The 24,975-nt window shown below is 42.0% G+C and overlaps 2 protein-coding genes across 2 annotated transcripts in view; both read right to left on the minus strand.

Moving 5' to 3' along the window:
• Positions 1-1,476: 1,476 nt before the first annotated feature.
• SIVA1 (SIVA1 apoptosis inducing factor) lies at positions 1,477-3,587 on the minus strand. Its single transcript, XM_082317069.1, has 4 exons — positions 3,443-3,587; positions 3,098-3,304; positions 2,561-2,720; positions 1,477-2,068 (listed from the first exon to the last, which is right to left on the minus strand). Exons 1-4 carry the CDS (start codon positions 3,558-3,560, stop codon positions 2,011-2,013), a joined length of 543 nt encoding a protein of 180 aa, XP_082173195.1. The 5' UTR covers positions 3,561-3,587; the 3' UTR covers positions 1,477-2,010.
• Positions 3,588-14,568: 10,981 nt separating this feature from the next.
• ADSS1 (adenylosuccinate synthase 1) overlaps positions 14,569-24,975 on the minus strand; it is a 31,487-nt gene continuing 21,080 nt past the window's right edge. The window contains exons 9-13 of the mRNA XM_082318505.1: positions 24,118-24,272; positions 22,802-22,926; positions 20,722-20,819; positions 19,408-19,557; positions 14,569-17,937 (exon numbers count right to left, since the gene is read on the minus strand). Coding sequence (XP_082174631.1) covers positions 17,885-17,937; positions 19,408-19,557; positions 20,722-20,819; positions 22,802-22,926; positions 24,118-24,272 — 581 coding nt within the window. The 3' untranslated portion in view covers positions 14,569-17,884. The remainder of the gene's footprint in view (positions 17,938-19,407; positions 19,558-20,721; positions 20,820-22,801; positions 22,927-24,117; positions 24,273-24,975) is intronic.

The following is a 24,975-nucleotide window of genomic DNA, read 5'->3' on the forward strand; positions in this document are numbered from 1 at the left end:
AAACTAACATTTAAATACAGTAACCCACAGATTCTTCCCATTCATAAAACTCAGCTTTGTGTTTTAAGATGATTACCACAGGAACAACATTTTTATCTGCCCTATGATACCTGACAGCTGGGAACTGCACCAGCGATCTGCCGTCATCCTGACTTAATCTATTGAAAGACAGCTAATACTGTGGAATTACTGCACGTGCCAACTAATATGTTTACTACTAGCTCACCTGACCGACACAGGCTTTTGTTTCTTTGTTTGTTTTGGGAGTGGGGACAAGATACCTTTTACAGTTGCTCAAAATCAAGACTGGAGTAAGAACTAGTAAACTCTCCCATTTTAACCAGCTACAAAGCATGCAGAATGGGGAAACAAATGAGCCGGACTATGCCAGCACACAGATGGTCGACCTAGTAGTGAAGTGACAACCCCCCAGGATACCCTGAAGGGCACAAGTGCTTTTAAAGTGCCTCTGCATAGTTAGTTGTACAAGGTATTGCACTCAGGCTAGAAGAACGTTATCTTGCACCTCATTGTGGCCGATATATCCAAAGCCACACAACGTGCGGCTATGAAGGAGTGCTATGCAGCAATAGCTATCACCCCACCCTTCGCTAAAGCATTTACTGTTCTGTTGGGTTAGTTGCAGTACTCTGAAATGTAAAAATACCCAGTATGCTTTCAACAGCATGTCAAGTAAAGATGTCCCACAAGAGAAGCAAGTCTCTCAACTTGCATTGCAAGGGCCTTTCAATTTCTTCAAATAGAAATGCCGAGAAGGGAGGGGAAAGAGGTAAAAACCCCTTACTCCATGCGAAACATACTAATGACAGTTGAGAAGACTGGGAAGCGTGAGTGGCAGACTGCTTTGGGAATTCAGGGCAAATAATTGGGGAAACAGAGTATTAGCTAGGAGTGCCATGAGAATCTCTTTCTTCTCTCAAATCTCTTTCTTTTTTCCTACAGTCTGAAGTCAGCCACTTAAGTCATCATTTTCCTGAAGTAAACACCACTGTAGTTTTGTCTTTGGTTGGTTTGCAAGACAACAAGTCCAGTGTTTTTAAAAAAGTAATTTTCTTTTATTAGTTTTGCTATGTTGAGGAGCTTTCCAGTAGTACTTAATGATAGCCTCGCTCCTCCAGCACAAACAGTACTAGGCAAACTGGTCTCTGCAGTGATATGAAAGGAAAATGAGGAATGAACTAGTTTTTGGAGATGCACACTTGAGCGCTGACCGTTTGTCAGACCACTTCATGAGCTATTTTTGAGTGGGTATTCAGGACAACACGAAGTTTACAGTGTACATGATCAACTTCCACAAAAAAGCTGCTTTCCAAGAAAGACCTTGCAAGGATGGTACAGGAAAATTAGTCTTTGACACTGAACTATTGAGAAAAGCTTTTTTGCTCCAAGCCTGGTGTACCACTGTTCTTTCTATCAAAGCTACCACGGAAAGAACAATTAAAACCACTCAAGCTGTCAGTAATCATAAGATGTTTGTGACAGTTTAGAAAAAGAAAAAAAGCTAACCAGAAATCAGCACATTCGCTATTTGGAAAAGCCTTCAGGCCCAGCTAATTTTTTCTAGTTAGCTCATGAAGAAAGTGTTGTGTGTCCAGAATAGATTTACACTCACCTGAAAGCACACAAGGAGCAACTGATTTCTATTCTGATCCTACAAAAGTGTGTCCTAACATGAGCAACAAGTGGAGAAACACTGAATGAATACTCTGAATTCTATATCACATAAGGAACACCAGGTAAGAGCACAAAGTGGCCCCTTCCAGACAGGCGTATCACAACTAGGGAAAAGCAGAAAGTCGACTCAAAATCTAGAAATCCTTAAAATATAAAAGTTTATTTAGCTACAATATTAAAAAGTACAATATAAAGATATAAAACATAGAAATTCCATAATTCATTCACATGCTAAAAGGATTAATTGACTAGGCATAAGGAGGAGACTTCATGAAATTTACGGACATCTTAGCATAAAAGCTATTTCATCGGGTTTCAGACTTGAAATATTGAACAAGCATTGCAGAGGACTTGCTCTCCCACATCACCATAACTAGGAATAAAAAAAGAAAACCAAAAGAAACAAAGTCAGTGTGTCTACTGTTTCTGGAACATAACAAAGAATGCCATCCTATTCCATTATCAACTGTAACCATGGGACTCCCACACAGCACACTCAACATTTCTTTATATCATAGAACTGTTAACAATGATGGCAAAAACTTAAGATCACTCCTTGGGAGCATATTCATTCATCACTGCCCAGCATACTATATTGCTGGCAGGAAAGCAAGAGGATTTTTTGCCTCCTAGAACATTTAAATGAGAAGCTAAACTAGACTTGCACTAAGACTGATTAGACTACTTCACACAGGCATTTTATTCTCCATGTTTCAGACAGTTTTACAGCTGCTAAAGCAACATGAGAAGAGTTCCAAGTCCATCATGTGGATGAGCTAGGTATCTTGTTGGGTCTTCATACGCTGCAGCCAATTTTCAAGGCATATATAATTAAAATAAGCTTAAAAATTCAAAAGGCACTTACTCAATAGTGGAGCACAAAGAACAGGTAACTGCGTTACAGCAGCTGCAGAGCCTGATGCAGTTCTGGCAGATGAACCGGTCACACTGCGTACATGCTTCCTTGACATCAGCAGTTCTTACACACGATGAACACGCTTTGGAAACTCCCACGGGTGGAAGTGCTAGGAAAACATGCAATTAAGAAGAGATGTACTTCTCAGAAAGAAAGCACCTGGGAGTTCTAAGAACTGCAGAGCGGCATCTCCACTCAGCGTTACAGCTACAGGTGGCAGCACTTGGCAGAACGCGCCTGCAGGCACCGGCACAGGGCCCGCTGCTTCTAACTTTGCTGGTTCTTTTCCTGCCCAGTGGCAAGGCCACCAAGAGATTCTCAAGCAGGCCATACACGCAACAGTTTCTAAATCCGTCGGTGAAGCTCAAATCTAACGCTTCCTTAAATAAATAAGGAAGAACTACGGAGGGACACCCCCCCACACACATACCCAACGCGTGCCAGGCAGGCCGTGGGATGGAGCCTGCCCACGGCGGGGCCACTCACCCTTCTCCGTGGCGGCGGGGCACCTCAGCAGTTTCCCGTCGTGGCCGATGAGCAGCTGCCCGCTCCAGCGGCGCCCCGCGCCGCCCTCCCGGGCCTCCGCGCCCGGCTCCGGCGAGCGGCTGACGGCGCAGGCGGCGGCGGGGCCGGCGGGCCAGGCGCTCTCCATGTACGCCTGGGCGCCCCTGAAGAGCAGCCGCCGGGTCCTCTCTGCCGGCGGGAGAGGAGAGTTAGGGGCGGCTTCCCCCCCTCAGCCCCCGCCGCCAGGCCCGGGCTGAGGAGGCCTGCGGGCACAGGCCGGGCCCGGCGACTCCGGCGCCTCCCCCTCCCCTCCGCCCGCCGCCTCACCGAAGACCTCCCGGCGGTACTCCTCGCCCCGCACGCCGCGGCTCAGCTCACGCAGCCCCACGCGTGTCTTCAGCTGGAGCGGGGCCGCCTCCCCGAAGGGGCAGGAGCGCTTCGGCATGGCGGGCCCGGCCCGCCGCCGCCTCCAACGGACGCCCCGCCTCCGCCGCGTCAGCGCCGCGCCTGGCCAATGGCGGGGCGGCGGGCGGGGCGCGAGGCGGTGGGCGGGGCGGCGCCTCAGGCCCGGCCCCGGCCTCCCCTCCCCTCCCCTCCCCTCCCCTCCCCTCCCCTCCCCTCCCCGCCTGAGGCGACGGGGAGCCGGGGGCCCGCGGTTCCCCTCGCTTCCCCGGTCGCCGCGGCCGCAGGTCAATTTCGCTTCCCGCCGCGTCCCGACGGCTGGAAGTCGTCTCCTCCGTGCGTCTGGTCCTTGGTGTAAAGGACCCGGCAGGGCAAAGCAAAGCAAGGCTTTGAAACTCGGGTGCGTCAGTAAACCCTCTTCCCCGTGAGCGCTTCGGGCTCGTCTTCCCTCCTGCGAGTCCGGCCGGTTACGTTTGTGTTCAGGCTCGGGTAGTTCTTCCTAAAACTTAAACCGGCTGCCAAGGCTTTAGCTGTCTAAATGCTGTAGAACCAATGCAAATGTGCACAAGTGGAGGGATTCACTTTTTTTGAAACGACGAAGGAGGCTGGCGCACCCCCGCCGGGCCCAGGGCGCTCCTCGGCACCTGCTAACGGCAGAGGCGATTCACCGCTCCCTGGGGCCTCAGGGGCTGATCCTCGGTTTCAGTCGAATCACGGAGCTCCCCGGGACTTTCCGCTGTCATTGCGTGACAGGCAATTACTGCAATTAATTTCCTATTTATAGGTAAACTGTCTACAGCACTCTAGGTATCGTTTCACGGATTAAAAGCGCCAGGTTCAATCCCAAGTAGCTGTCAGACTGGTTACTATGTACATTTTGAAAATACATTGTTTTCCTCAGGGCAAACAAGACCTTTAAAACTAGTGTTGGTGTTCCTGGCACAATGTTTTGTGTCATTTGAAGAACCTAAACAGTCACGACAGTTGCACTTCTTCCAGAGAGGTTTCTAAATTCAGCCTTCACCTATGTGTGCTACGATTCTGAGCAAAATCACAACCAGGTATAGGAGTGATTTTTCCATCAATACCATGCTTCCACTGCCTGCCAAACTGCTATTAGGTTGCAGGTACAACCACACTGATTTCATACAGGTTAATGTGATTTGATTTTTTTTTTTTTTTTTTTTTCCTGTAGAGCTGATCAGCCCCTCCTTGTGGTCTGTGGAGTGGAAGCTATGGTTGTAACGCACAGTAATTCACAAAAATCCCCTCTGAGCTGGAAAGTCTGACTCCTGCCACGCTTTCTTTAGCTGTGAAGAGTTCTACTTTGGCTTTTTCTGCATGTACTTGAAATGCATGTTTAAGGACATTCAGCAGACAATTTTCCACTGTGCATTGAAAATGTGTGGTCTTTTCTTTCTCTCTAAGGAAATTTCTTTGTAAATATTCATTAGATACCCACCCTGATGTCCCTGAAGCTCTCTGGGGAGCACGGGTGGATCAGAATGTAATCCCAGTCAGACAGAGCCTGTCAGGACAGAGGGCAGCAGATCACATGCGTTTCATTAAGATGGCATAGGGTAAGTAAGTGTGACTGGAACTCGACTGTCTGAGAACTGGATGAAATACAAAGAAAAAAAAAAGTTAAAAGCCCTGTTCTGCTTGTGAAGAAGCAGTGCTCTGAAATGCTGATCTCAGAGTTTGAAGTAGATTTGAAAGGGAGCAGCGTCTGCTGCAGCAGCCGTCACTAAAGGGTAAATTTAAGGGCACTTTCCCTGAGGGCTGATTACATTTGACGGGTGCCACTGCCACCCCACTGCAGGGCAGATGCAGAAATCCTCTGTTGCAGCTATCTGAGTCAGCCTCAGGTGGTGACATCTCTTAATTGCTTTCTAAGCCTCAACCTTAACAACATCTGTTACTGATCAGCTATTGCCTATTTGTAAGCTATAAAGGCAACATAATTCTGTCTGCTCTGTACCTTAGCATCCTACAGGGAGGGACTTGGTTCATCTGCCAGTCTGTTGACTTGTTACCCAATAGAATGATTCTGAGTGTTTTATTAGTTTTGTAGCAGTAAGCCTTGAGGAAGATCCGCTGGTGATTTGGAAGTAGAAGAAAGGCTGAGATCTGATCTGGCAAAGCTTGCTGGCATCGAGCATTCATGAAAATTAATGCTGACAATTTCCCAGGTTAGTTAATGAGATTGCGTGTTACGTTATGCAGCTTCTGAATATGAAAAAGCAACCCAAACAAATCCCAAATCACTAATGGTAATTGTGAAATACGATGATTTTGGTTTATCCTTGAAAATGTGTTTGTGAAAGAAAGCAGAGAATAAAAAGACAGCCTTTTTCTTGCTACTTTGCTTCTCCTGTACCTGTGTGAATATTGCAGAGAAATTGCCTGGTTGATAGTTTTGTCACTTACTGAACAAAGAAAAATTGCGTTTCATTTTTTCAATAGTTTCCATTTCCAGTAAGCAATTTTAAAGAGCGAAATGGACTGCACTAGGCTTGCTAAGTCTGTCCCTCTTAATATTCTACTTCTGTCGGTGCTTCAAGAAAGTCAGGGCAGACACAGAAGGACCCTGGTCATAGTGCACCTTCGTTGCTTCTAGCAGTTTAGCATTCAGAAATTTCCTGAGCCAAAATTTCCATCTGGATCTTAATATTTAATAATTGTCAGTAGGCCTGCTCTTCATGAATTTGTCCAGTCCCCTTCTCAAAACTGGTAATGTTTAATTTCGTATTTTGTCTAGCAAGGTCTACAACTCAGCAGTATATTATTTTAAAAAAAAAAAAAAAAGCTTTGTCAGGTTTGTTTTCAGTTTGCCACCTGTTAATTTCATTAGGTGTCTCCTATGTCTGGTTTTATAAAAAAACATTCCCTCTGCATAACATCGATGACTATAAAGATATCTGCCGTATCATGCTCCTTCATCTTTTATCCAAGCCAAAACATTTTGTCACATTGAAGCACTGCTCTGCAGTGTGTCCCGATCCACATCACCTGTGCCACATCCCGGTGCACGGCACCCGGGAAGCCTTGAACGTGCACCCTTGCTCTGGAAAGGGACTGGGCTGTGTGGGAAGGGGGAGAGGGAGCCCCGGGTGCCCCAAGAGCTCTGGGCAGCAGGGGGTGGGTGGCCGAGTGCGCCTGGCGTAGCTGAGCTGCAGGGTGCAGCCAGCATCAAATGTCCTTTTCCGTACCTCTCAGTCTCTAACATCCTTCCTGAAGCTGGTGGCCAGTGTGCCAGCTGCGGGCACGCTGTGCATCTGCACAGCATGAATCTAATGAAGTTTTCTTCTTGGTCCCTTTCCCAATGATTCCTTAACATCTGATTCGTCATTTTGACTAATACTGAAGTACCAAACTGGTGCTTTCAGGGAACTATTCATAAATGGCTCCCAGCATCACTCCCCTGAGTGCTAATCACTTCATTCAGAACCCGTCACTCTGTGTATATAACCGAGGTTATTTTTCTCCCACGTGTGTTAGTGTGTACTTACTGACACTGCCAATTTATTGCCTGTTTGGTAGAGTGAGAGCCTAGAAAATACACAGCTGTAGCTCTTCCCAGTTGGCTTTTAGATTTGACTTTTAACAAGAATGCAGCAAACACTGGTACCTCACTGCTCATCTCCCTTCCGCAGCGTACTTATAAACACATTGAATTGCCAGAACCTCCCTCAGGTTTACCGACGTACAGTCCTTAGGATCACACCGATCTCTTTGTAAAAATTGGAATAAAATTCCTTTCGCACTGAGAACAATTTAATTAACTATATCACATTCAGACCTGAAATACAATAGACTTTGCCTAAAAAATGTGTAGATTTAGATTTTAAATACTCTAGTAAGCAATGACAGATTTTAAGATTTTTGTTTCTGATCCATCTGTAAAACAGTCATGATAAAAGTTTGCTTGTCAGCCAAGGCTTCCAACTACTCCAAAATATAATTAGAAATGAACAGGTAGGCAGAAATAAAAATCACAGACATTGCAAATCGAGACTGGATGGTTTCTTGAAAGGAAAAGAACTTACGAAGTTGGAAAAGAGCAAATAGAGGAAAATTCTGCCTTCTGTTTTAGGCAGGGTCAGACAAAATATCCATGATGGCTGATCTGGCTTTGTGAATCTAATTATTCATCAGTCTTACTTCTTCCTGTCTATGCCTTATTTTGCAAGCAACCTTTATCCATTTACTGTGACAAGCGTTCCATTTTAGGAACAGGTGCCAGATAAATAGCAATCCAGGAGATTATATTAGATTTTAAACTGTTCCCAATGCCTAATAGTAGGTTCCCATAAGCATCAGAGGACCTTAAAAATATGTTATCCGTCTCTTCAGAATCGGGAGTTCCGTTAACGATTCCTCTCAGTTTTTACTGATATAAAAAGAGTGTATTTTGGCCAACTCACTTGTTCTTTTCTAATGTCTTAATGTAAAACAGTGAAAGCAATGTTCTGGAAATTCTTTTAAGTGGAATATATGTTATAGTAGCTGATGTAGTTGGCCGTGCACCAGCAGGCAGCCTGTGTTAAGTCGGCTGGAGTGTCAGGATGCACACACGTCCTCTGTCAGGGCTGAAGTAAAGCACCGCGCCCCACACACTCAGTCCCACCGTACTCTTTTTTCTGTGCTCTGCAATATGGATTTGAAGATTAAAAAAAACTCCTTGAATAAACCGGCTTTTCCTAGAATGGCTCGGGGCCATTTCCTTTCTTCTGGACCCTTTTCGTATCGTATCACAGCCCGTCAGCCTTAACAGACAACATGTTTACAACTCGGACCAAAGGGTTACACACAGTTCAGCCTTTATCTGTTCACAAGTGCATGTCATTCTACTATGACTCGTTAGCAACAGAGCTCGTGCCCTCGTCTTGATGAGTTGTTTCGCACATCAAAAAATGTTTGATAAGCCAGTGATGTGCAGGATTAAGGGCTGGCTCCTGAAGTATGCTGCTGTTAAGCCAAGCTTCTACCATCTTGGAACAGCAGCCAGTACTCGCTCTTAAATTAGCACAGCGTGGTTGAATTTCATAGCATGTTACCACTCTGCCAGCTATGAGAGACACCAGTTCTGCTCCCTAGATCGGAACACTCGAAGGTCCCACTTACACTAGAGGGCACTCTCAAGACTGCAAATTGTTATTGCTGTTGCGAAGATCTTAACTGTTCCGCTGCCCGCAATGTGCAGGGTTTACAAAGGGGCTGCTTTCTCCAGCGTTTTTTCATTGTTGTTTTTCCTGGCCTTTCCAATTGTGTGCCTTCATTACTGCTGCACACAGTTTCCTTTTATTTTGCCTTTTTAGATTATTTTAATCTATCAAGAAAAAAGAAAACTGAGTTCTGACAGTGATAACTGCCATTACTTGACCTAACATTGTGCCATGGTGTTCTGATTTCCTCCTCTGCAGGAGACAATGTTTTTCATTTAATACTAGGGGGTTGCCCTAAGAATTCTTTAAATCTGTGTCCAAGCGAATGCAATTCCATTATGCTCTGTGGATTTCCCTGGGAGAGGCTACAGGTACCCCTGCCCTTTCACTAGCCCCTCACAGGCATGGGAAGGGCTAAGCAAAACTTTTCTCCCTCCACCTCGCAGCTGCATCCAAGCCCTGGTCTTGTTATTTTGTTGTGGAAATGAATCCTTGCTTCAAGACAGCTTTGTATGTTGTGCCCCACACGCTGGCCTTTATCCACTCCCTAAAGCAGCCGGAATAACGCGGGTTACATCCGTTCAGCTCAAACGGACTACGTCAGCGCACGCTGGCAGAGAACCTGGCTCTCGGCCCTCGCCACGTCTAACAAACGATTCCCCAGCAGCAGCCCACAAAGTGTGTTTATTTTAAATATGTGTGGCTGTATTGTCAATGCTGGATAGAGAACATCTCTGTCCAGAAAGCAGAAGCTGCACAGAGACAAAGCGAGTCCCTGAACGTTGCCAGGATAACATGCCACAGCTACAGGGACCATCACTAGGGCTAATGTGGAAATTTTCTTAGTACAGCCTTTTCGGTTGAAACCTGTTTACGCTGGGAAGTCTTGAAGGCACTCCTTCTATCTCTTTGCTCCATGCTGAGCAGTTCCCACAAGTGGTGTGATATAAGCTATAAAAGTAATAATGATATTCAGTCCTAGGCCTGCCATCCAGGGTGCCAATTAACAGAATGAGACTTTTTTGTGCTGCTGGCATGTTTCCCCTGGATGGAAATAATCAATACAATTTGTGTAGGGCTCAGACTTCCGTCAGTACCAGCTTTGGTATTTTAATTATGTAGTCTGGTGCAAATCAGCCTCTAATAAACAAAATGCCTTATCCCATTTGCAATGCCTTAGCTAGCTAACATCTTTTATTTCTTCCACTTGACCTCTTTTTCATGTATATTAAAATGCATTGTAACTCATTCTATACATTTATGCTCAGTACGTTCCTGCCACGTATATGCTTTCATCTTTTTTATTTTTTTTTTCTGCATAAGAATTTCAGAGAAGATACTGACGTGACACAATCGTATCTTCTTTTCTTCTATTGTATCTGTCCTGTCTGCAAGATTTGGAAGTTCTCCAGATGGATGGAGAAGGTGTTCGGTACTGCATCTAATACTGATTCTTTATCACTATTTAAACTCTAGGAAGGACTACCTATATATGCAAATATATCACCACTGAAACTGGTGAAAATATAAAACTATAATATCGGCATTGAATAACTGACTGAATCATGGAGGAGCGTGGCCTGACATTCCTCCTAGCTCTTCAAAATTCACAGCCCTCCAGTGTTCATCCCAGACACTGGTCGCTCTTTTGGCCAAGTTCAGCATCCAGCACGTGAGCTTGCTGCTGTTTTATTCCAACTTCAGTTCTTCTGGCAAAGTTGGAGATGATTCTCTCTCTAGCCCCCTACGTATTTCAGTACCCACTATAGGCAAGTAGAGATCACTGAAGGTATATTCTCATTTTGTCTGCAAAATGTATATACTTAAAATCAGTGGACCAAATCCTCAGGAAATGGGTTTGGTGTCTTAGTTACCTTTTCCAGTAATCTTCTTTAGAAGCTATAGATAGAAACTTAATGCTGTTTCAGAACGGCAAGGCAAACCTTTTGCGAACTTACTCAGTAAATGTCTTCAAACCGTATTTTATCTCACATAGACGTGATTACGGCCCCGTTGGTACAGATATAAACTGCATTCCTGAATTCTGAAAGAATGGGTCTATGCAATTGCAAGGTAGGAAGAAATGCTTCTAATAATCTTTCAAGTTGAGAGTGGTATTGTATTATCCGAGAACTGAAAATGTAATACTTTTAAAGGAGGCAGTGAAAAATGCAAAATGGACTTAAAAAAAACAGATGACCCCTGAGTGACTTATCTTTCTTGGATAACAGCTGGTTTTATGGACAAAGGAAAAGCAGTGGCTATAATCTATCTAGACTTCATTAGGCATTTGATATAGAAACATACAGGGAATAATTAGTTATTAGTTAGGGATTAGTATAAAGTGAACAAAGAACTGGATAAGGGGAGATGGAATGGCTGATATTCAAAAGCTATGTCTATATTAGCAAGCAGTGCAGCCCTATAGGAACAAATACACAAAGCAGTTGGTGCTCAGGACCCAATATCCACACTGTAGGCGGACGTTGCTTCTGACCAGCTCTTGTCTGGTCCCATGGACTGAACTCTGATTAGCATCTGGAGGACAGGGGACCACTGCTGGAGAGCATGTCTTGTTGAGTTGCATCCAAAAGGAACCCCGTTTCCACGCTGACACTACTCCATAGTGCAAACCAAAGGGTGGAACAGTGGTAACAGTCATTGCGGAGCAGGATGAAGCCACCACAAGGGCATAGCCTTGATGGCTGGAACAACTGAAGCTGAAGAAAATTGGAGTACAAAATGCAAAGTTCAAAATTTGAACTGCATTGCCTATTTTTGATGCTATAGGATGCAAAGCAAGCAGTAAAGTTGTAACGGTAGTACTGATGTACGTGTAACTGTGCACTGGGACCGTAGCTAGTCTTATCTGTAGCAAGGCAGATTCTTGAAACAAGAATGTCACATCATCTCCCCAATTCTCCTTTTCTTCTTCTCCCATTTACTAAGGACAAAAACCATGCCATTACAACAGATGTCAGTGGACAATTAGCATGGACCAGTGGTACTACTCATCAGCATGAGTCATGGGAAATGCCTTCTCTCCATCTCCTGGCCATCAGCCCCCCGGTATAGCCCAGCAGGCTGTTTGCATTATTCAAGATGCAAGTGCATCGTTGGCTCATGTTCACCCTGGCATCTGCTGTAAACCTCAGGTCCCTTTTAGCAGAGCTGCTCCTCAGCCAGGCGCTTCCCAGTCCATATCGAGACATGGGGAACCCTGCGCTTCTCCATGAGCTTTCCATTGCCCAGTCCTCAAGCTTGTCAAGGTCTTTGCCGTTTGTTGTCAGCCACTCCTGAATTCAGAACTCATCAAAGGACAGGTTTCCATTCATGGCAGAGCACTGTGCTATTTTAAGAATTTCAGTGGAAACATAACTCTATGGTTTGTAACCGGGAGTTTCCTCTTCAGAAGCAAAGAACACCATGAAACACCTTTTTATGATAGTGGCTGGTAATACACTGTATTTACCAAGTTTGTTGTCTTGTCAGGCTCACTAAAAGTTGACTCCAGCACCCCTTGCATGGGATCATCTCCATTTACAGGACAGCCCGGCTTCCACAAACCTCAGCAGCAAACGCCGTTGCCACACATTTGAAGAATTAGGCCCAGTTAGCATTAAAAGTTTTGTCTGACAAAGGGGAAGATGAAGATGCACGCTGCCACCTCTGCTGTAAGGGCACGTATAGCTGCCTGTATTCTGCGGTCCTTAAGAAACACATCTCCAGTGCTTCTGCCCAGGGTATTTTAAGGATTTCGGCAATAACCCAAACTGTCCGAAGCGCTCCACCACTTATCAAGCACTGTGAAGGTATCTCCTGAAACCTAACACTGTTGTCTGAGGCACTATTTACAGGCCTGTAATGCAAACTCTGGTGTATGTACGCAACTTGTAAAAGGTAATGCCTGTCAAAGGAAGGGGATGTTATCTCAAGACTGCGAAAACATTCAAATACAAGTGTTATTTTTCTCCTGACAAAGACATTTCCTTGCCAAAGACCTTTTTGTAGACAGTGTTAAAATTTGTACTGTTTCCAACCACTGAAAAATGCAGCTGCTGGCCAAACTTTTCTGCATTAAAGGAAGCTATAAAGTGTAGGTGCTTACAGAAGACCTTCTTTCCTCTTTTTTTTTTTTTTTTTTTATAGACAGTCTCATAGGGCTGATGGGCAAATATTTAACACACAGTCCCTACTCCAGAAATGTACAGATATTAGTAACAGATGAAGGTATTTTAGAACAACTAATTTCCTGTAAGTATATAAGAGATGAAAAGGCAAAATCTTGAAACCCTTATTTAGGCTTGACTTCTTTAATCCCTCACTCTATGGCTGACATCTGTGTGGATAATTTTGTACTTTAAATTTAAGCAACATGTAAGGATTCAGCCAGCCCCATCCGACTAAAATGTGTTCCTTAGCAAAGCTCCTTTGTGATGGACCCGTGATTTGGGAAGGAAAGAACCCATTTTCTTACCTCCCTGCAGCAGGCTGTACGCCACCGCTCCGCACGCGCCACGAGTGCCACGCGGTACGGTGACGGTCGAGCAGCCTCCGCACCTCAGGCAGCCTCTTTTTCGTTGGCAACACGGATCTAACAAAGGCACGAAACCAGCACTAACAAACTCACTCAAATTAGTAGCCAAAATCCACATCCCCTGATACAGTGCCTATACCACAAACAGGGACTTCTAAAGATAAGATAGGGGGAGCTGGATTTTCTTTCTTGCCTGATGCCTAGTTAAAAGGGTGATGTCCGCTCATCCTTTTTGCAGACATCCAGCACTTGAAACCAGCTCTCTGACGGACAGGAAACGTTACTGTAAAGAAAGCTGGGCCACTTCCATGAGGAATAAGGAGTGGGCCAGGGCTGGACTCCACGGCAACTGTTACTAGAAGAGGGTAGGGGCAGGAAAGTCATCTCTTCATTGCAGTTCTCCAGAGGGAAGATGGTCACATTGTTCCCAGTTTTACCCAGCTGGGAGGGAGGAAACGAGATAGACAGTCTTGACTCAGCTCTCCAGCTGACAGACAACAGAGGGACCAGTAAAAAAAACAGAGTTTTCCCAGTGGGTAATTTCAGCAGAGAGAGACTGCCTCAGTTTTGGGTTTTTGCCTTGGGCATTGCCAGTGTCACGTGGAGTTAGACGAAACTGCTTCAGATGCTTCGGCTACCAAAGACATTCTACATGAATTTTTATATACATATAAATATATAAAAACTGATGCAAAGGGAATGAAGCAACATGAGTTAATCAGCAGAGCAGTTCCCATACAGCTCTCAGACATTGCCCCGAACTGTGTGCTAACCTGCTGTCATTTACTGGACAGGTGACTCACCTGCTGTTCCAGGCTTCTTCTAAAATGGATGAGAAAAAGAGATTTCTATAAAGGCTTCTGAAAGCCCTAGCAGCACTTCTCTGAAGCCCTCCCACATTTTAGAGGTGAGAATTTTGTTATCTGAGCCAATACCTACCTTTCCTTTCCAGCAGAGTGCTGTTGATGAAGAGCTATACGGAGTTCACATCAGTTGCTCTGAGCCAGCTGGTACGGCAAGAACATTTCTGCATCAATTAGAAAATGTTTTTTTTCTTCATAGAAATCTTTGTTCGCTCAGGTGAGCTAACTAAAGATGACTAACCACGAGTCCCTGGTGGTAAAGGTGAATCCCTGCTCATTTTGTAAACGGGAAAGTGGGACAAACTTTATAGAATATGTAAAAAAAAAGCCAAACACTGAGAATCTGTAGATTGAAAGAAAATATCCATTCATTCAGTAATGCTGCTACTTATTTTTTAAAATTCATTAAATACTGAACCAGGTTTTTGTATGAAGTGTATTGCGTTAAAAAAAGAAAGGAAGAGAGAAAGAGAGACCAAGGACTGTTACTTTCAGTTGGTTTTAATGTGTCTTTCAGGACAAACCAAACAGGTGTGCATCCAAAATTCATCTGAAAAAATCTGCATAAGGTGTAAGTACAGTTTGCACATTACTATGGAAATGCTTAATTTTCTTTCCTTTTATAAAGTGCATTATGCCAGAACTGTAAGACCATATATAGCCAAATTAAAAATTACAAAAGCTTCAAAATCCTATACTGCATGTGTTAGGAAGCATACGCCTGACTATGAAGGCCATATTGTAAGGGTAAGTGTGAGGAAAATATGTCAAATACATTCATGTGCATGAGTGAATCAGTAATTGCTACTTTTAAAAAACTATAATCTTTAGCACAATTATGCCATTTTGGTAGACGTTTACCCTTATTCTTCCATCCAGATATCTAACAGGATGATGCATCAACCAGTTTTAGTCATTATTATTGCATTTGGCTGGGGAGAAAGAAGAAATTAAATTAATCACAGTGATTGTTATTAAAATGAAATTCCAAACAATACAAAATAATACACAAGGGAAACAGCCAAAATGAAAGCACATTTACATAAAAATGTTCTTATTAAGCATTGTGTCAGTCAGTAGATTAAAGAGCTTTTCGATAAAAGCCTGAACTTACTCACATTTAACTCAATGACAACACATATGAAATTCAATAGGAGTAGAACTTCCATTTAAAAAAATCCATGCTATGAACTGAAGTGAAATGCATGATATTATTTTTACGGTAACAGAGCAAGTCACGGGATAATTGCCTATTACATCATGCCCATTGACAACATCACTGGGTTTCTGATGAATCCTTGAATGCAAAGACAGGCAACGTGGATCTAATGGAGACTTAATGGAAAATAAAAAGATTAAGTGAACAAGAGAAAGTAATCCTGTGAAAATTAAACTATAAAACCTAATTTTTTCAATATGCCAAATACATCATTTAGAGTTGACTATTTAATCCAGTTTTTCAGCACACCGAGTGGCTCGTTATTGATTGTGGACTTTGCCTATAAATCAACCAAAGCTTAAATATAGCGGCAAACTCCTAACCCGAATGCACTGATGAAGATGAGGCCAAGAAAAGGAACAGGTCTAGATCATCCAGTATGCAAATGTCACAAGGTCAAGCCATGTGAAAACAAAACTTAATTACTGTATCTCCAAGCATCTTTATGCTTAAATGACCTCATATAAATGAGGCACATTTCACAGTGCTTGTGATAATTAGCACTTACCAAGCACCTTTCAGAAGTGCTTTGCAAACATTAAATAAGGTCAGAAATCTCATCGCTCTTTCATCAGAATACCCATGAATTCGACGAGGAGAGCTTCCTCATCAATGTCAGAGCAAGGACTGCAGGGCTTGACCCACTGACCTCCAAAAAACAGTTTAAAAGAGGTGAGGCAGTATTCCTAATTGCCATGTCACAGATTGCAAAGCAGTAGCAAGGAGATTAAATAACTTGTCAAAGATTGACAAAGGAGTTGTAGCTGAATTAAGGATTCATGGCTTTGGGCCCCACATTTTTTTTTTTTTTAGAGATAAAAAGTATTTGATTGTGGCATAAAGCCACAGTCTGTGATGAATGGGGGTATGAAGAGACTGCACTGCAGCCGGAGGGTGTAAGAATTCTGCCCTACAAGCAGCAATGCATCCGTAAACAGTTAAATTTAGTGCTTGCTATGTGCTTGTACCGGTACTTTTATAATTGCTTCTTGGCACAAATGAGTTTGAACATTAACCATTATTTAATATTGAGCGAGAAAAGACAAAGGGAATGAGTATGACACAAGGTACTCCAGATAGGTTTTTCTTTTTCCCCCATCTCTGATGCAAAGAATGTCATAATTTTGTATCCTTGGAGTTACCATCTCAGAAAAGGGATATTTTCACACACTACACAATGGCATTACTGGGGTTGTGATGCCATTTCCACAGCCCCTGGGAATGACACAAAAATATTGTTATAGTTCTCTGAGACATATATAGAAAAGGAACATTTACTCAGAAAATGCTGCAGTTAGGGAATAACTCTGTTTCTAGTGTATTCTTTTTCCTCTACAAGAGGTAGGCCTTTTTTTGAGAGCTCTTGAAGTATAGTCATTATGAATTAGAAGATCCACAAAGAAATCCAAGTGTATTCTTGAAGATTCTGGGACCTCTCCATGGCTTCTACATGTCCCGACCCCGGCTGCCACATGTCATCCCCTTCTATAAATAGGCATTACATTTTGCTGAGGAAGGTCAAAATGGGTGAGGGGTGTAAATACTGCAGCAGTCATCGTTAAGTCATGCATTGATTTATTCTTGGAAACCTAGGAGCTGTGGACGTGAGTGTGCCTTACAGAGCGGCAAGTCCCAAGTCCCTCAACAGATAACTACAGTAAAACTTTGGAAATTACAATCACTGCATTAGCAGGAAGAAACGTCTCAGGTTCACTGAGAAAACACAGCGTGCTGTCTCGGCTGCACTCTCCCTGTGTGCTCTGTATCCTGAGGACTCTTTTTTCCACCTTCACTCACTCCTTCCCTACTGCATAAAATAAAGACCGCACATCTGACAGTCTCCGCAGGGATTGCCTGTTAGTACACAGGATATTTGAAAGAATTATTAGACAGGTCAACTTTCTCCAGTTTGGCCCCTCTACAGATGTTATCTCAGTTACTAGAATAAGCTCTGTGATAAACATACCTCAGCTGCTCTCCATTCATTTTAGCGGGCTATTAAAAAATGATAATATAAAAATTATAGGTAATTGTGTTTGCTTTGCTTTGTGCAGTCAAAAATATCTACGTAACTTCACTGTATTTTAGAAACTGAAAATCTGTATAATCCAACCAATTTAAGTACACGGTATCTGTCTTATTACTGCCAACCCAGATACATAGACATTTTAACATTTGAAGTTAAAGAACAAATCCAAGCTTAACAATTCTAAAGTTACCCAGTAACTACTGGAAAAGGCTTAATACTGATTTCAGCAAGAAGAAATAACTCTATATGGATGTAAAATACTCTCAAATAGTAACATGGCTCAAATTTAAAAAAATATTTTTTCCTTTTTTTGTTAAGAATACTTTTTTGATTTTTTTTTTTTTAATGATGGCCACCAAAGGAGATTTTACACTGAATTTACTGAGAACTTAAAGATAAATAAAATGTTACAATACAGAATATATGTTTTGTTTCTCTTCAGTTCCTAGAAGAACATGTTGGTTTTAAATAGCATCTCCATTTAAAGAGGAAGCAGTAAGGAACAGATGAACGCTAGATTGTGCTCCTCATCGCTGAAGTTCTTCATTTGTTTAGAACAGCTGGATCATTGACTCTCTTGATTTTCCAACTCCGACCCATTTAACTAGGGAGGAAAACACATCTATTAGAACAATTACTGAGAGCAAATATTATAATCAATGAATTGGAATAATTTTCACCTTTCATCATGCTTCACTACAAACTGGTCAACTTTGTGCTGAAACACAATGCTAGGAAGTTTTACTGTCAAAAATCACTTGACTCCTGCTGCATTACCAGACTAGAAGTGCAATATACTGAAGTTTGAAAGCATGAAATAATTATACCATAAGCACAAAGCATTGCGGATGGAATGCCTAACAGAAGGTCAAGCATGTTTGTTGCAGGTTTAACTGTCGTTGTCTTGAGCGATAGGATGTCTAGCTAAATCCCTGCAGAGAGGAAGCGACAGCTCTGTCAGACTGTGAGGTTTTCTTGACGTGGACCAGGGGACAGTGGCGCACACAGGCTATAATATTGTTAAATATAAGGCTGCAATAAAAACATTATCCAGCGTGAGCAGCCACCCCAAATACCATACTATAATTGTTCCACTACAGTTTTTCTTGCCCATGGATACTACAGAACTGACTGTAGGTAGGTCTCCTTTAGCCATCAAACCCACCAAGGTGCCCTGCCCTCACACTGAGAACCAGAGAAACAAAGTAAGGGGAGCTTTATTCACATATCCCATCGCCCACACCTGTGTCCATGACTGCACATGAGCCACCCACCGAGTTTCAGGCTCTGCTATCAGATGCTTCCTAATCCATGAACAATACTGGAATTGCCACAGTTGCAAATAGCTCACACTCCCCAAATGTATCCTTTGAGGTGCTTTACGGAAAACAAAAGCACACATGCCAGCTTTTTAAGTGCTGCTGTGGAAATTCCCTTTCAAACTCCACTGTTCATGCTGCATTTAGCTCTTGGCACCTCTAGAGCTCTAGCAATTAGATTTGAAAAAAAACGGATGGCTTAACCTTTGGAGACTGATTATGTTAACATTCTCATTTTTCCAAAGGGGCAGAACTGGGCTAAACAATCTTGTATCCATTATGCAACACATCTCCTTATATGGGTAAGTATGGAGGAGGGGGGGAAAAAAAAAAAGACAAAAAAGAGAAGCCTGTGTTCAAACAGGGATGCAGTGCAGGAAGTAAAGTGAAAGGAAGAGGTTAGTAAACTGAGGGTATTGGACTAACTGTGGACTGAAGCATGGTGCAGAGATCCCTAAGCTTTCACTGACAGAAGGCAGCAGTTTGCCAAGAACAACACACGTTTATCTTTCCTCTGGCTAAATCCTTGTCAGCAGCAGCTTGGAGCTCTCTGCAATACTGCAGACCTGCCCACACAACACCACCCTTTGCTGCTTCTTGGCAAGCTGTCATTTACTGCCATCAGCCCAACCGCAGGTACCTCCACTGCCTCCTGCCCAAATCAAGCCACTCCCTGACTAACGAGTCGAGCACTTTTACAGAGCTGTTCCTGCCTGCTGTGGCATCCTCACATGAACATCTACAGAAAGATTTACCTGGCACTCCAACATGGTTCTCCACGCAGCGGATGTAATTCTGGGCCTTGGGTGGGAGGTCCTCCCATTTTCGTGCACCAGTTGTGTCAGTCTTCCACCCCGGCATTGTTTCATACTCTACTTCCACCTTCTGCAGTATCTCCTGATTAGCTGTGGGAAAACAATTTTTATCACAGTTGATTTTAGCTCCTCCACCTTAAAAGAACACACCTATCGTTCTTGACCAACAAAGTCTTTTGACAACATTTAAAATCTGATAAATAGAAAAAAAACCCCAGTATTTCTACTGACTGGTTAACTCATTTATTCTTAATTTACATTAATTTCTGTTACTTAGGAAGATAACTCTGATTCAAGAGGATCCAGTAATCCAGTTTCCTCTTGTCAAAACCTTAGGATGCAGTCTATGTTGTCAGAAGACTACAGCAGTATTTTTAAGGACACAAAGTTTATAGTAGTTCCACTTTGTGGTTCAGATTTGCACATAATAAAATAGAAGTCCTCCTGTAGACAAGGCACGACTTTCTCAAAAATTTTTACCTTCGCGGAACAGGGTTAAATCAGGCTTGCTAAAAACTTAGCTGTCTGCAAGCCTTTCCGCACTGGAATTCCCCCTGGGCTACTGTCAGCAGCCAGGAACTACCGCCAGTGGTGGGAAAGCCGGCTGCTGCCAGCCCTCCCCGCGCCTCCAGAATCCCCCATCTCAGCAGAACAAACCCCTCATCTTGGCATAGACCGTGATGGGTATCTTGAAAACATCATTAATGTATGAAAATGACATATTATTACATCTTAAAAGTTTTAACATGAAGCACATTCATGAGGCAATGTATATTTTTATTAACTGCAATGTTGCTGCTGTTAATTACAGTTATATGATGGTAGCCCATAAACAGCTTTATTCTGCTTGTATCCATCTCATTTTTGCACAGCTTAAGCAGATTTTAGTTTTACTTTACTTCATTAAAGGCTATTGCCAGTGATCCACAGTCACTGACTTGAATCTTGCTGACTTATAGACCCCTTGTCTTGTCAATTAAAAAAAAAAATCCAATGGGACAAGACATAGAGGCCCTAAGACAAGATTTTATTTGCTCTGAACTTCTTGTCGTCATACATACAGACACAAGGTGACTAGAAAATGCTAGCATACTGATACAGTAGTCTTTATACTGACATCACAGTTCTGCAAATTTCTACAGGTCTAGCGAAAAAGAAATCAAGCCTGATTTTAAAATGTAAACAGGCTTTCCCAACAAGAATGACTTAACAGGCAGGAAAGAGAAAAATAAACATAAATATTTAAAAACATACCTGGAAAATACGGAATTCTTTTTCCACCCAATTTGTAAGCAACACCAATTTTAATCTCATCAAGGACATCAAGAATATCCAGTTTTGTTAATGCCAAACTGTACAGAAAAACATTGGTTACAATTACACACGTGATGAATCTCCTCTTTAATACTGTCCACCTGTCTTTTTTTTTTTTTTTTTCTCCTAGCTTTGTATTCACAAATCCAGCTCAGGCAACCCAGCAAGCAGAAATACACAAATATATTAAACTATGAACTTATTGTTAATTGAATTCACGCCTTTGGGATGAATACATGACTGAGGTGCTAAGACACATTTCCAAATGCTTGGCTGCTCATACAGGCGCACGGTGTTCAGTTCAGCGCATGAAAATGCAGGCTGACTACGTAAAGTGGCGCTTACTGGACTTGGTTTGGGTGGGTATGACGGCAGGTCACTTCAGGTCACTACTAGCGATTATTTCTGTTATTCCTACCGATTCACAACAACTACAAGATGGACTTATTTACTAAATTACACTTTTAAAACAGACTTCGCAAGCATAATCTGGCTACTAAAATCACATACGCAGTTCAGTAGGAAAGATCCCAGTGCCTGGGCTGCGCCATCAAGGTTGTCAGTTTAATGAACCTTTTTCATCTTTTGAATGAACATACTGGAACACAAAAACGGAACCTCAAGAAGACACCGCAGTATTCACTGATCAGAACAAAACTGCATTTTAAAACAAGTCAAATTCTCTAGGAACAATATGCCAGACCTTGCTTGGTAAAAATACGAGTAGCTACGGATTTAGACAGGTACGTGCATACTAGTCCATGCTGTATGTGCACAGTAAGTATACGATGAATGCAATGATTAAATTAAAAGACCTTGTGGGAAAGAAGCGGCACAGAGCCAGTTCTTCAACTTTTTTGAAGTTTTTATCTCCCCATGTTTTTTAACTGTCAGTTACCACAGATGACATGGTTTTGTTGATAGAAATGCAGTAATTGTATAGAACTGAAATGGAAGGAAACGTAACGCCTCCCTAATACTATTTCCACACAAACAAGAGCTGTGTAAGTTAAAGCACAATACAAATCCAAGTAAAAAAAAAAAATTAAAAATCCTTCTGATAAATTAATGAACAAAGATCATTGTTCCTTTGTAACACTAGTAGCATAAACAATATTAAGTTAAGTCTCAGTTTATAAGATATTAAAATGCTTTGGGTCATGTGTTCGCATATATGAACAAGTTTGCCTGAATGCATGAGTAAGTTTACACTTTATATGAATAAAACTGTAATGAAACTTTGCAACTTTTTCTGAAATACAGATTGTTAATTAGTTATAAATTAATGGCTTGTGATAGTTACTGGCAATTTAGCATTAGACATAAGCTAGCTTGATGGCATTATGGTCTTGAGCAGTTCCTTTAAACAGCCACTTTGCCTTTAAAATGTCAATTTTATATATATTTTGAATTATAAAATAATTTATCAATCAAGTTAAGCTGCTCAGTCCCAAAGAAAATTAAACTCAGCCCATTAAAAGCAGAACTTATAATACAATATTAGACTACATCTTTGCAAACGAATGAACCTGTCGGGGCTGGAATGAAAGCTGTGCCAACTGCTGTACACTTTGTGTCATCCCCCTTATTTCACTTCAAGAGGCAGCAGTTCCAAATGATGCAGAATTGGTCCTGCAAGTATGAGCCACTAGAGCCAACCAAAGCTCAAAACCAGCGAGTTTTAGATCATGGCATAAGTCAGCATGAAAGCACTGGATAAAGAACACGAGAGCAAACTGTTATATTGTTCCAATCTACGTTGGTCACCTGATGTAAGCGAAGTGAAAACACATATGAAAAAAAAAAAACTAGTGCTATGATGTTGTAAAATCACTTGATTTGGGAAAAAAAAAAGTCAAAGGTATTAGATTATTATTAGCATTAAGACAATTCTCAGTTGCCCATTTTATTGCTTAAAATGTAACACTTTACTAGACTTATATTAATGTTACCTACATATTTATTCTGCGAAGCACAAAATTATCACTTCCAAATGTAGCGCAAAATCTGTGATGCTTACGCAGTGAATCCGTTGATCATATGAGCATATTTCAAAATGACAAGATCTAACCAGCCACAGCGTCTCTTTCTGCCTGTAGTTACTCCCCATTCGTGGCCACGGGACTGTAAAAGATCTCCAATTTCCTAAAAGAAGACATAAAGAATGCCGATGGTATTTCACTGAAAAATAGCAGGAAAACGAATATAAACGAATACAGACAAATAGCAAGGAAAATACAGTTGTTCAATTCCAAGGCTTTTTTGTAGGAAGAAAAAAATAATGAAGTTTTATTAGGAGGGACTAAGGTGGAGAATAAAGCCCCTCATGCACAGGATTTTTGCATTTCAATCACCAGCATCTCCAAAATATTTATTTGATATGACTATTTCATGTTTCAAAGAGACACTTTTCCTTCTTCATCTGACAGGAAGATTTCCTTGACAATTCTGCCCTGGTTTTAATTTTGTTTACATTTACTTTCTTCATCTGGTCTTTTGCCATCTGTTGGTTTTGGGGGCAAGACTGTAAATGCCTGGGACAAGACCAAAGCTTGTACAATGTCTAGGTCAACAGACTCCTTGACCATGCCTAGGGCTCCTAGGTTCTACCACAGTATGAGACTGCCAACTGTTCCCTTCGGGCTGGCAGCATTTATAACGTGTTAAAAATGAAGAAGAAAGAAACTTTACGCTCATGACTTATAAAACTAAAGGATATCACCAATTCATTTGAGCCTTTAGAGAAAGGATTTTAGTGACTAAATCCTTAAATTAGATTCGGATCACTGACATAAAGATTGCTGTGTGCATAGCTCATAATCAATACCCTGAGCTTTCTAGTTTCTTGATAATGAAAATACAATAGACAGTTTAAAAGAATCAAAATCTCTCCCTTTCTTTTTATTGATCAATTTGTGCATGACTAGCTGATGCACACACCACATTTATTCTATAAATCACACAGAACACAGGCTGTTAAGCCCAGAAGTTGTTATCTTGTAATTTAAGCTTTCCTGTGATGCACCTACAGTTCCAGTCTACAACAAACTCTCGCCACGGAAATGCACCTAACAATATTACATAAAATGATGAATTCTGTTTTCACATCATTCATTACAACAGAAGTGTTGTCACTGTAATCTAACATCATCACAATCATGTTTCTCTCCTCTGAAGAAAAATACCTGAAGTTTATAATGTGATTATACTCTCTTCGTGAGTGCGATTGCTTGGCATTATTATTATGGTGCTTATTTATCATTGGTATACCCTTACCCCATTCCATTGACATTTTTTGGCAAAGGTATATACTGAATTTTGTAACATTACACCTACATTAATCTGCTCAGTGGGGAAGGCTCCAATTCCCACCCGAGTAGTATACGCCTTCACCACGCCATACACATCACCGACATGCTGGGGAGGAACACCAAGCCCGGTGCATACACCACCTACGGTGCAGTTTGATGAAGTCACGAAAGGATACGTGCCTGTCAGAAAAACACAACAGCACAACCCTGTTTCAGCAATGATAAGAAACAAAGACTGATTTTCCTTTATGAGTTGAAAGGAGATTTTCATTTTAAAGCTAAACTGAAATAGCCACCAAAGAGCGGGGCAAATTCTTCTTACTATGTGTCCCCATTTTGCTTTTAAGAAACAAATTAAGCTATTCTTCCCCAAATTGCTTTCTCCTGTAGTGAATAATATGTATTTAGATTTCTAAAGCTCCACAGAAACCCCTCAAAACGAAGGATTTTTTCCACTCAAACAGCTGACTTATCCTGGCGATTTGTGTAAGCATATTATTAGTGAGCAAGAAGTTCACACAGACAAATAAGAAATCATATTACTTTCTTATACTTAAGGAGGTATCCAGTATGCCGATCTGTTGCAATGCATAAGCTTTTCTGCATTCATCCTGTGCAGCTTTCACTGAGGATTGCCCACAAGGGAGAAATTTAAAAGCATCTCAGTATTACTTCCCCTAGGCACTGGATCTATTATAGGATGCTGCTGCTGTGTAAAGCTTTTTTCACTGTCCTGCGTATCACAGAAAGTATTTCTGCAACATCCACGGAGAGCCTGGTGTAAGGTCACAGTCTGACATTCCCAGTGCTCTACACAAGTAGCTCTGAGTATCTGTAGCAAATTTTCTAAGTCTTAAGAGGTTATTCACGATCTCTACACTGT

The sequence above is a fragment of the Platalea leucorodia genome, assembly GCF_965183815.1.
Source record: "Platalea leucorodia genome assembly, chromosome: 7".
NCBI lineage: Eukaryota > Metazoa > Chordata > Aves > Pelecaniformes > Threskiornithidae > Platalea > Platalea leucorodia.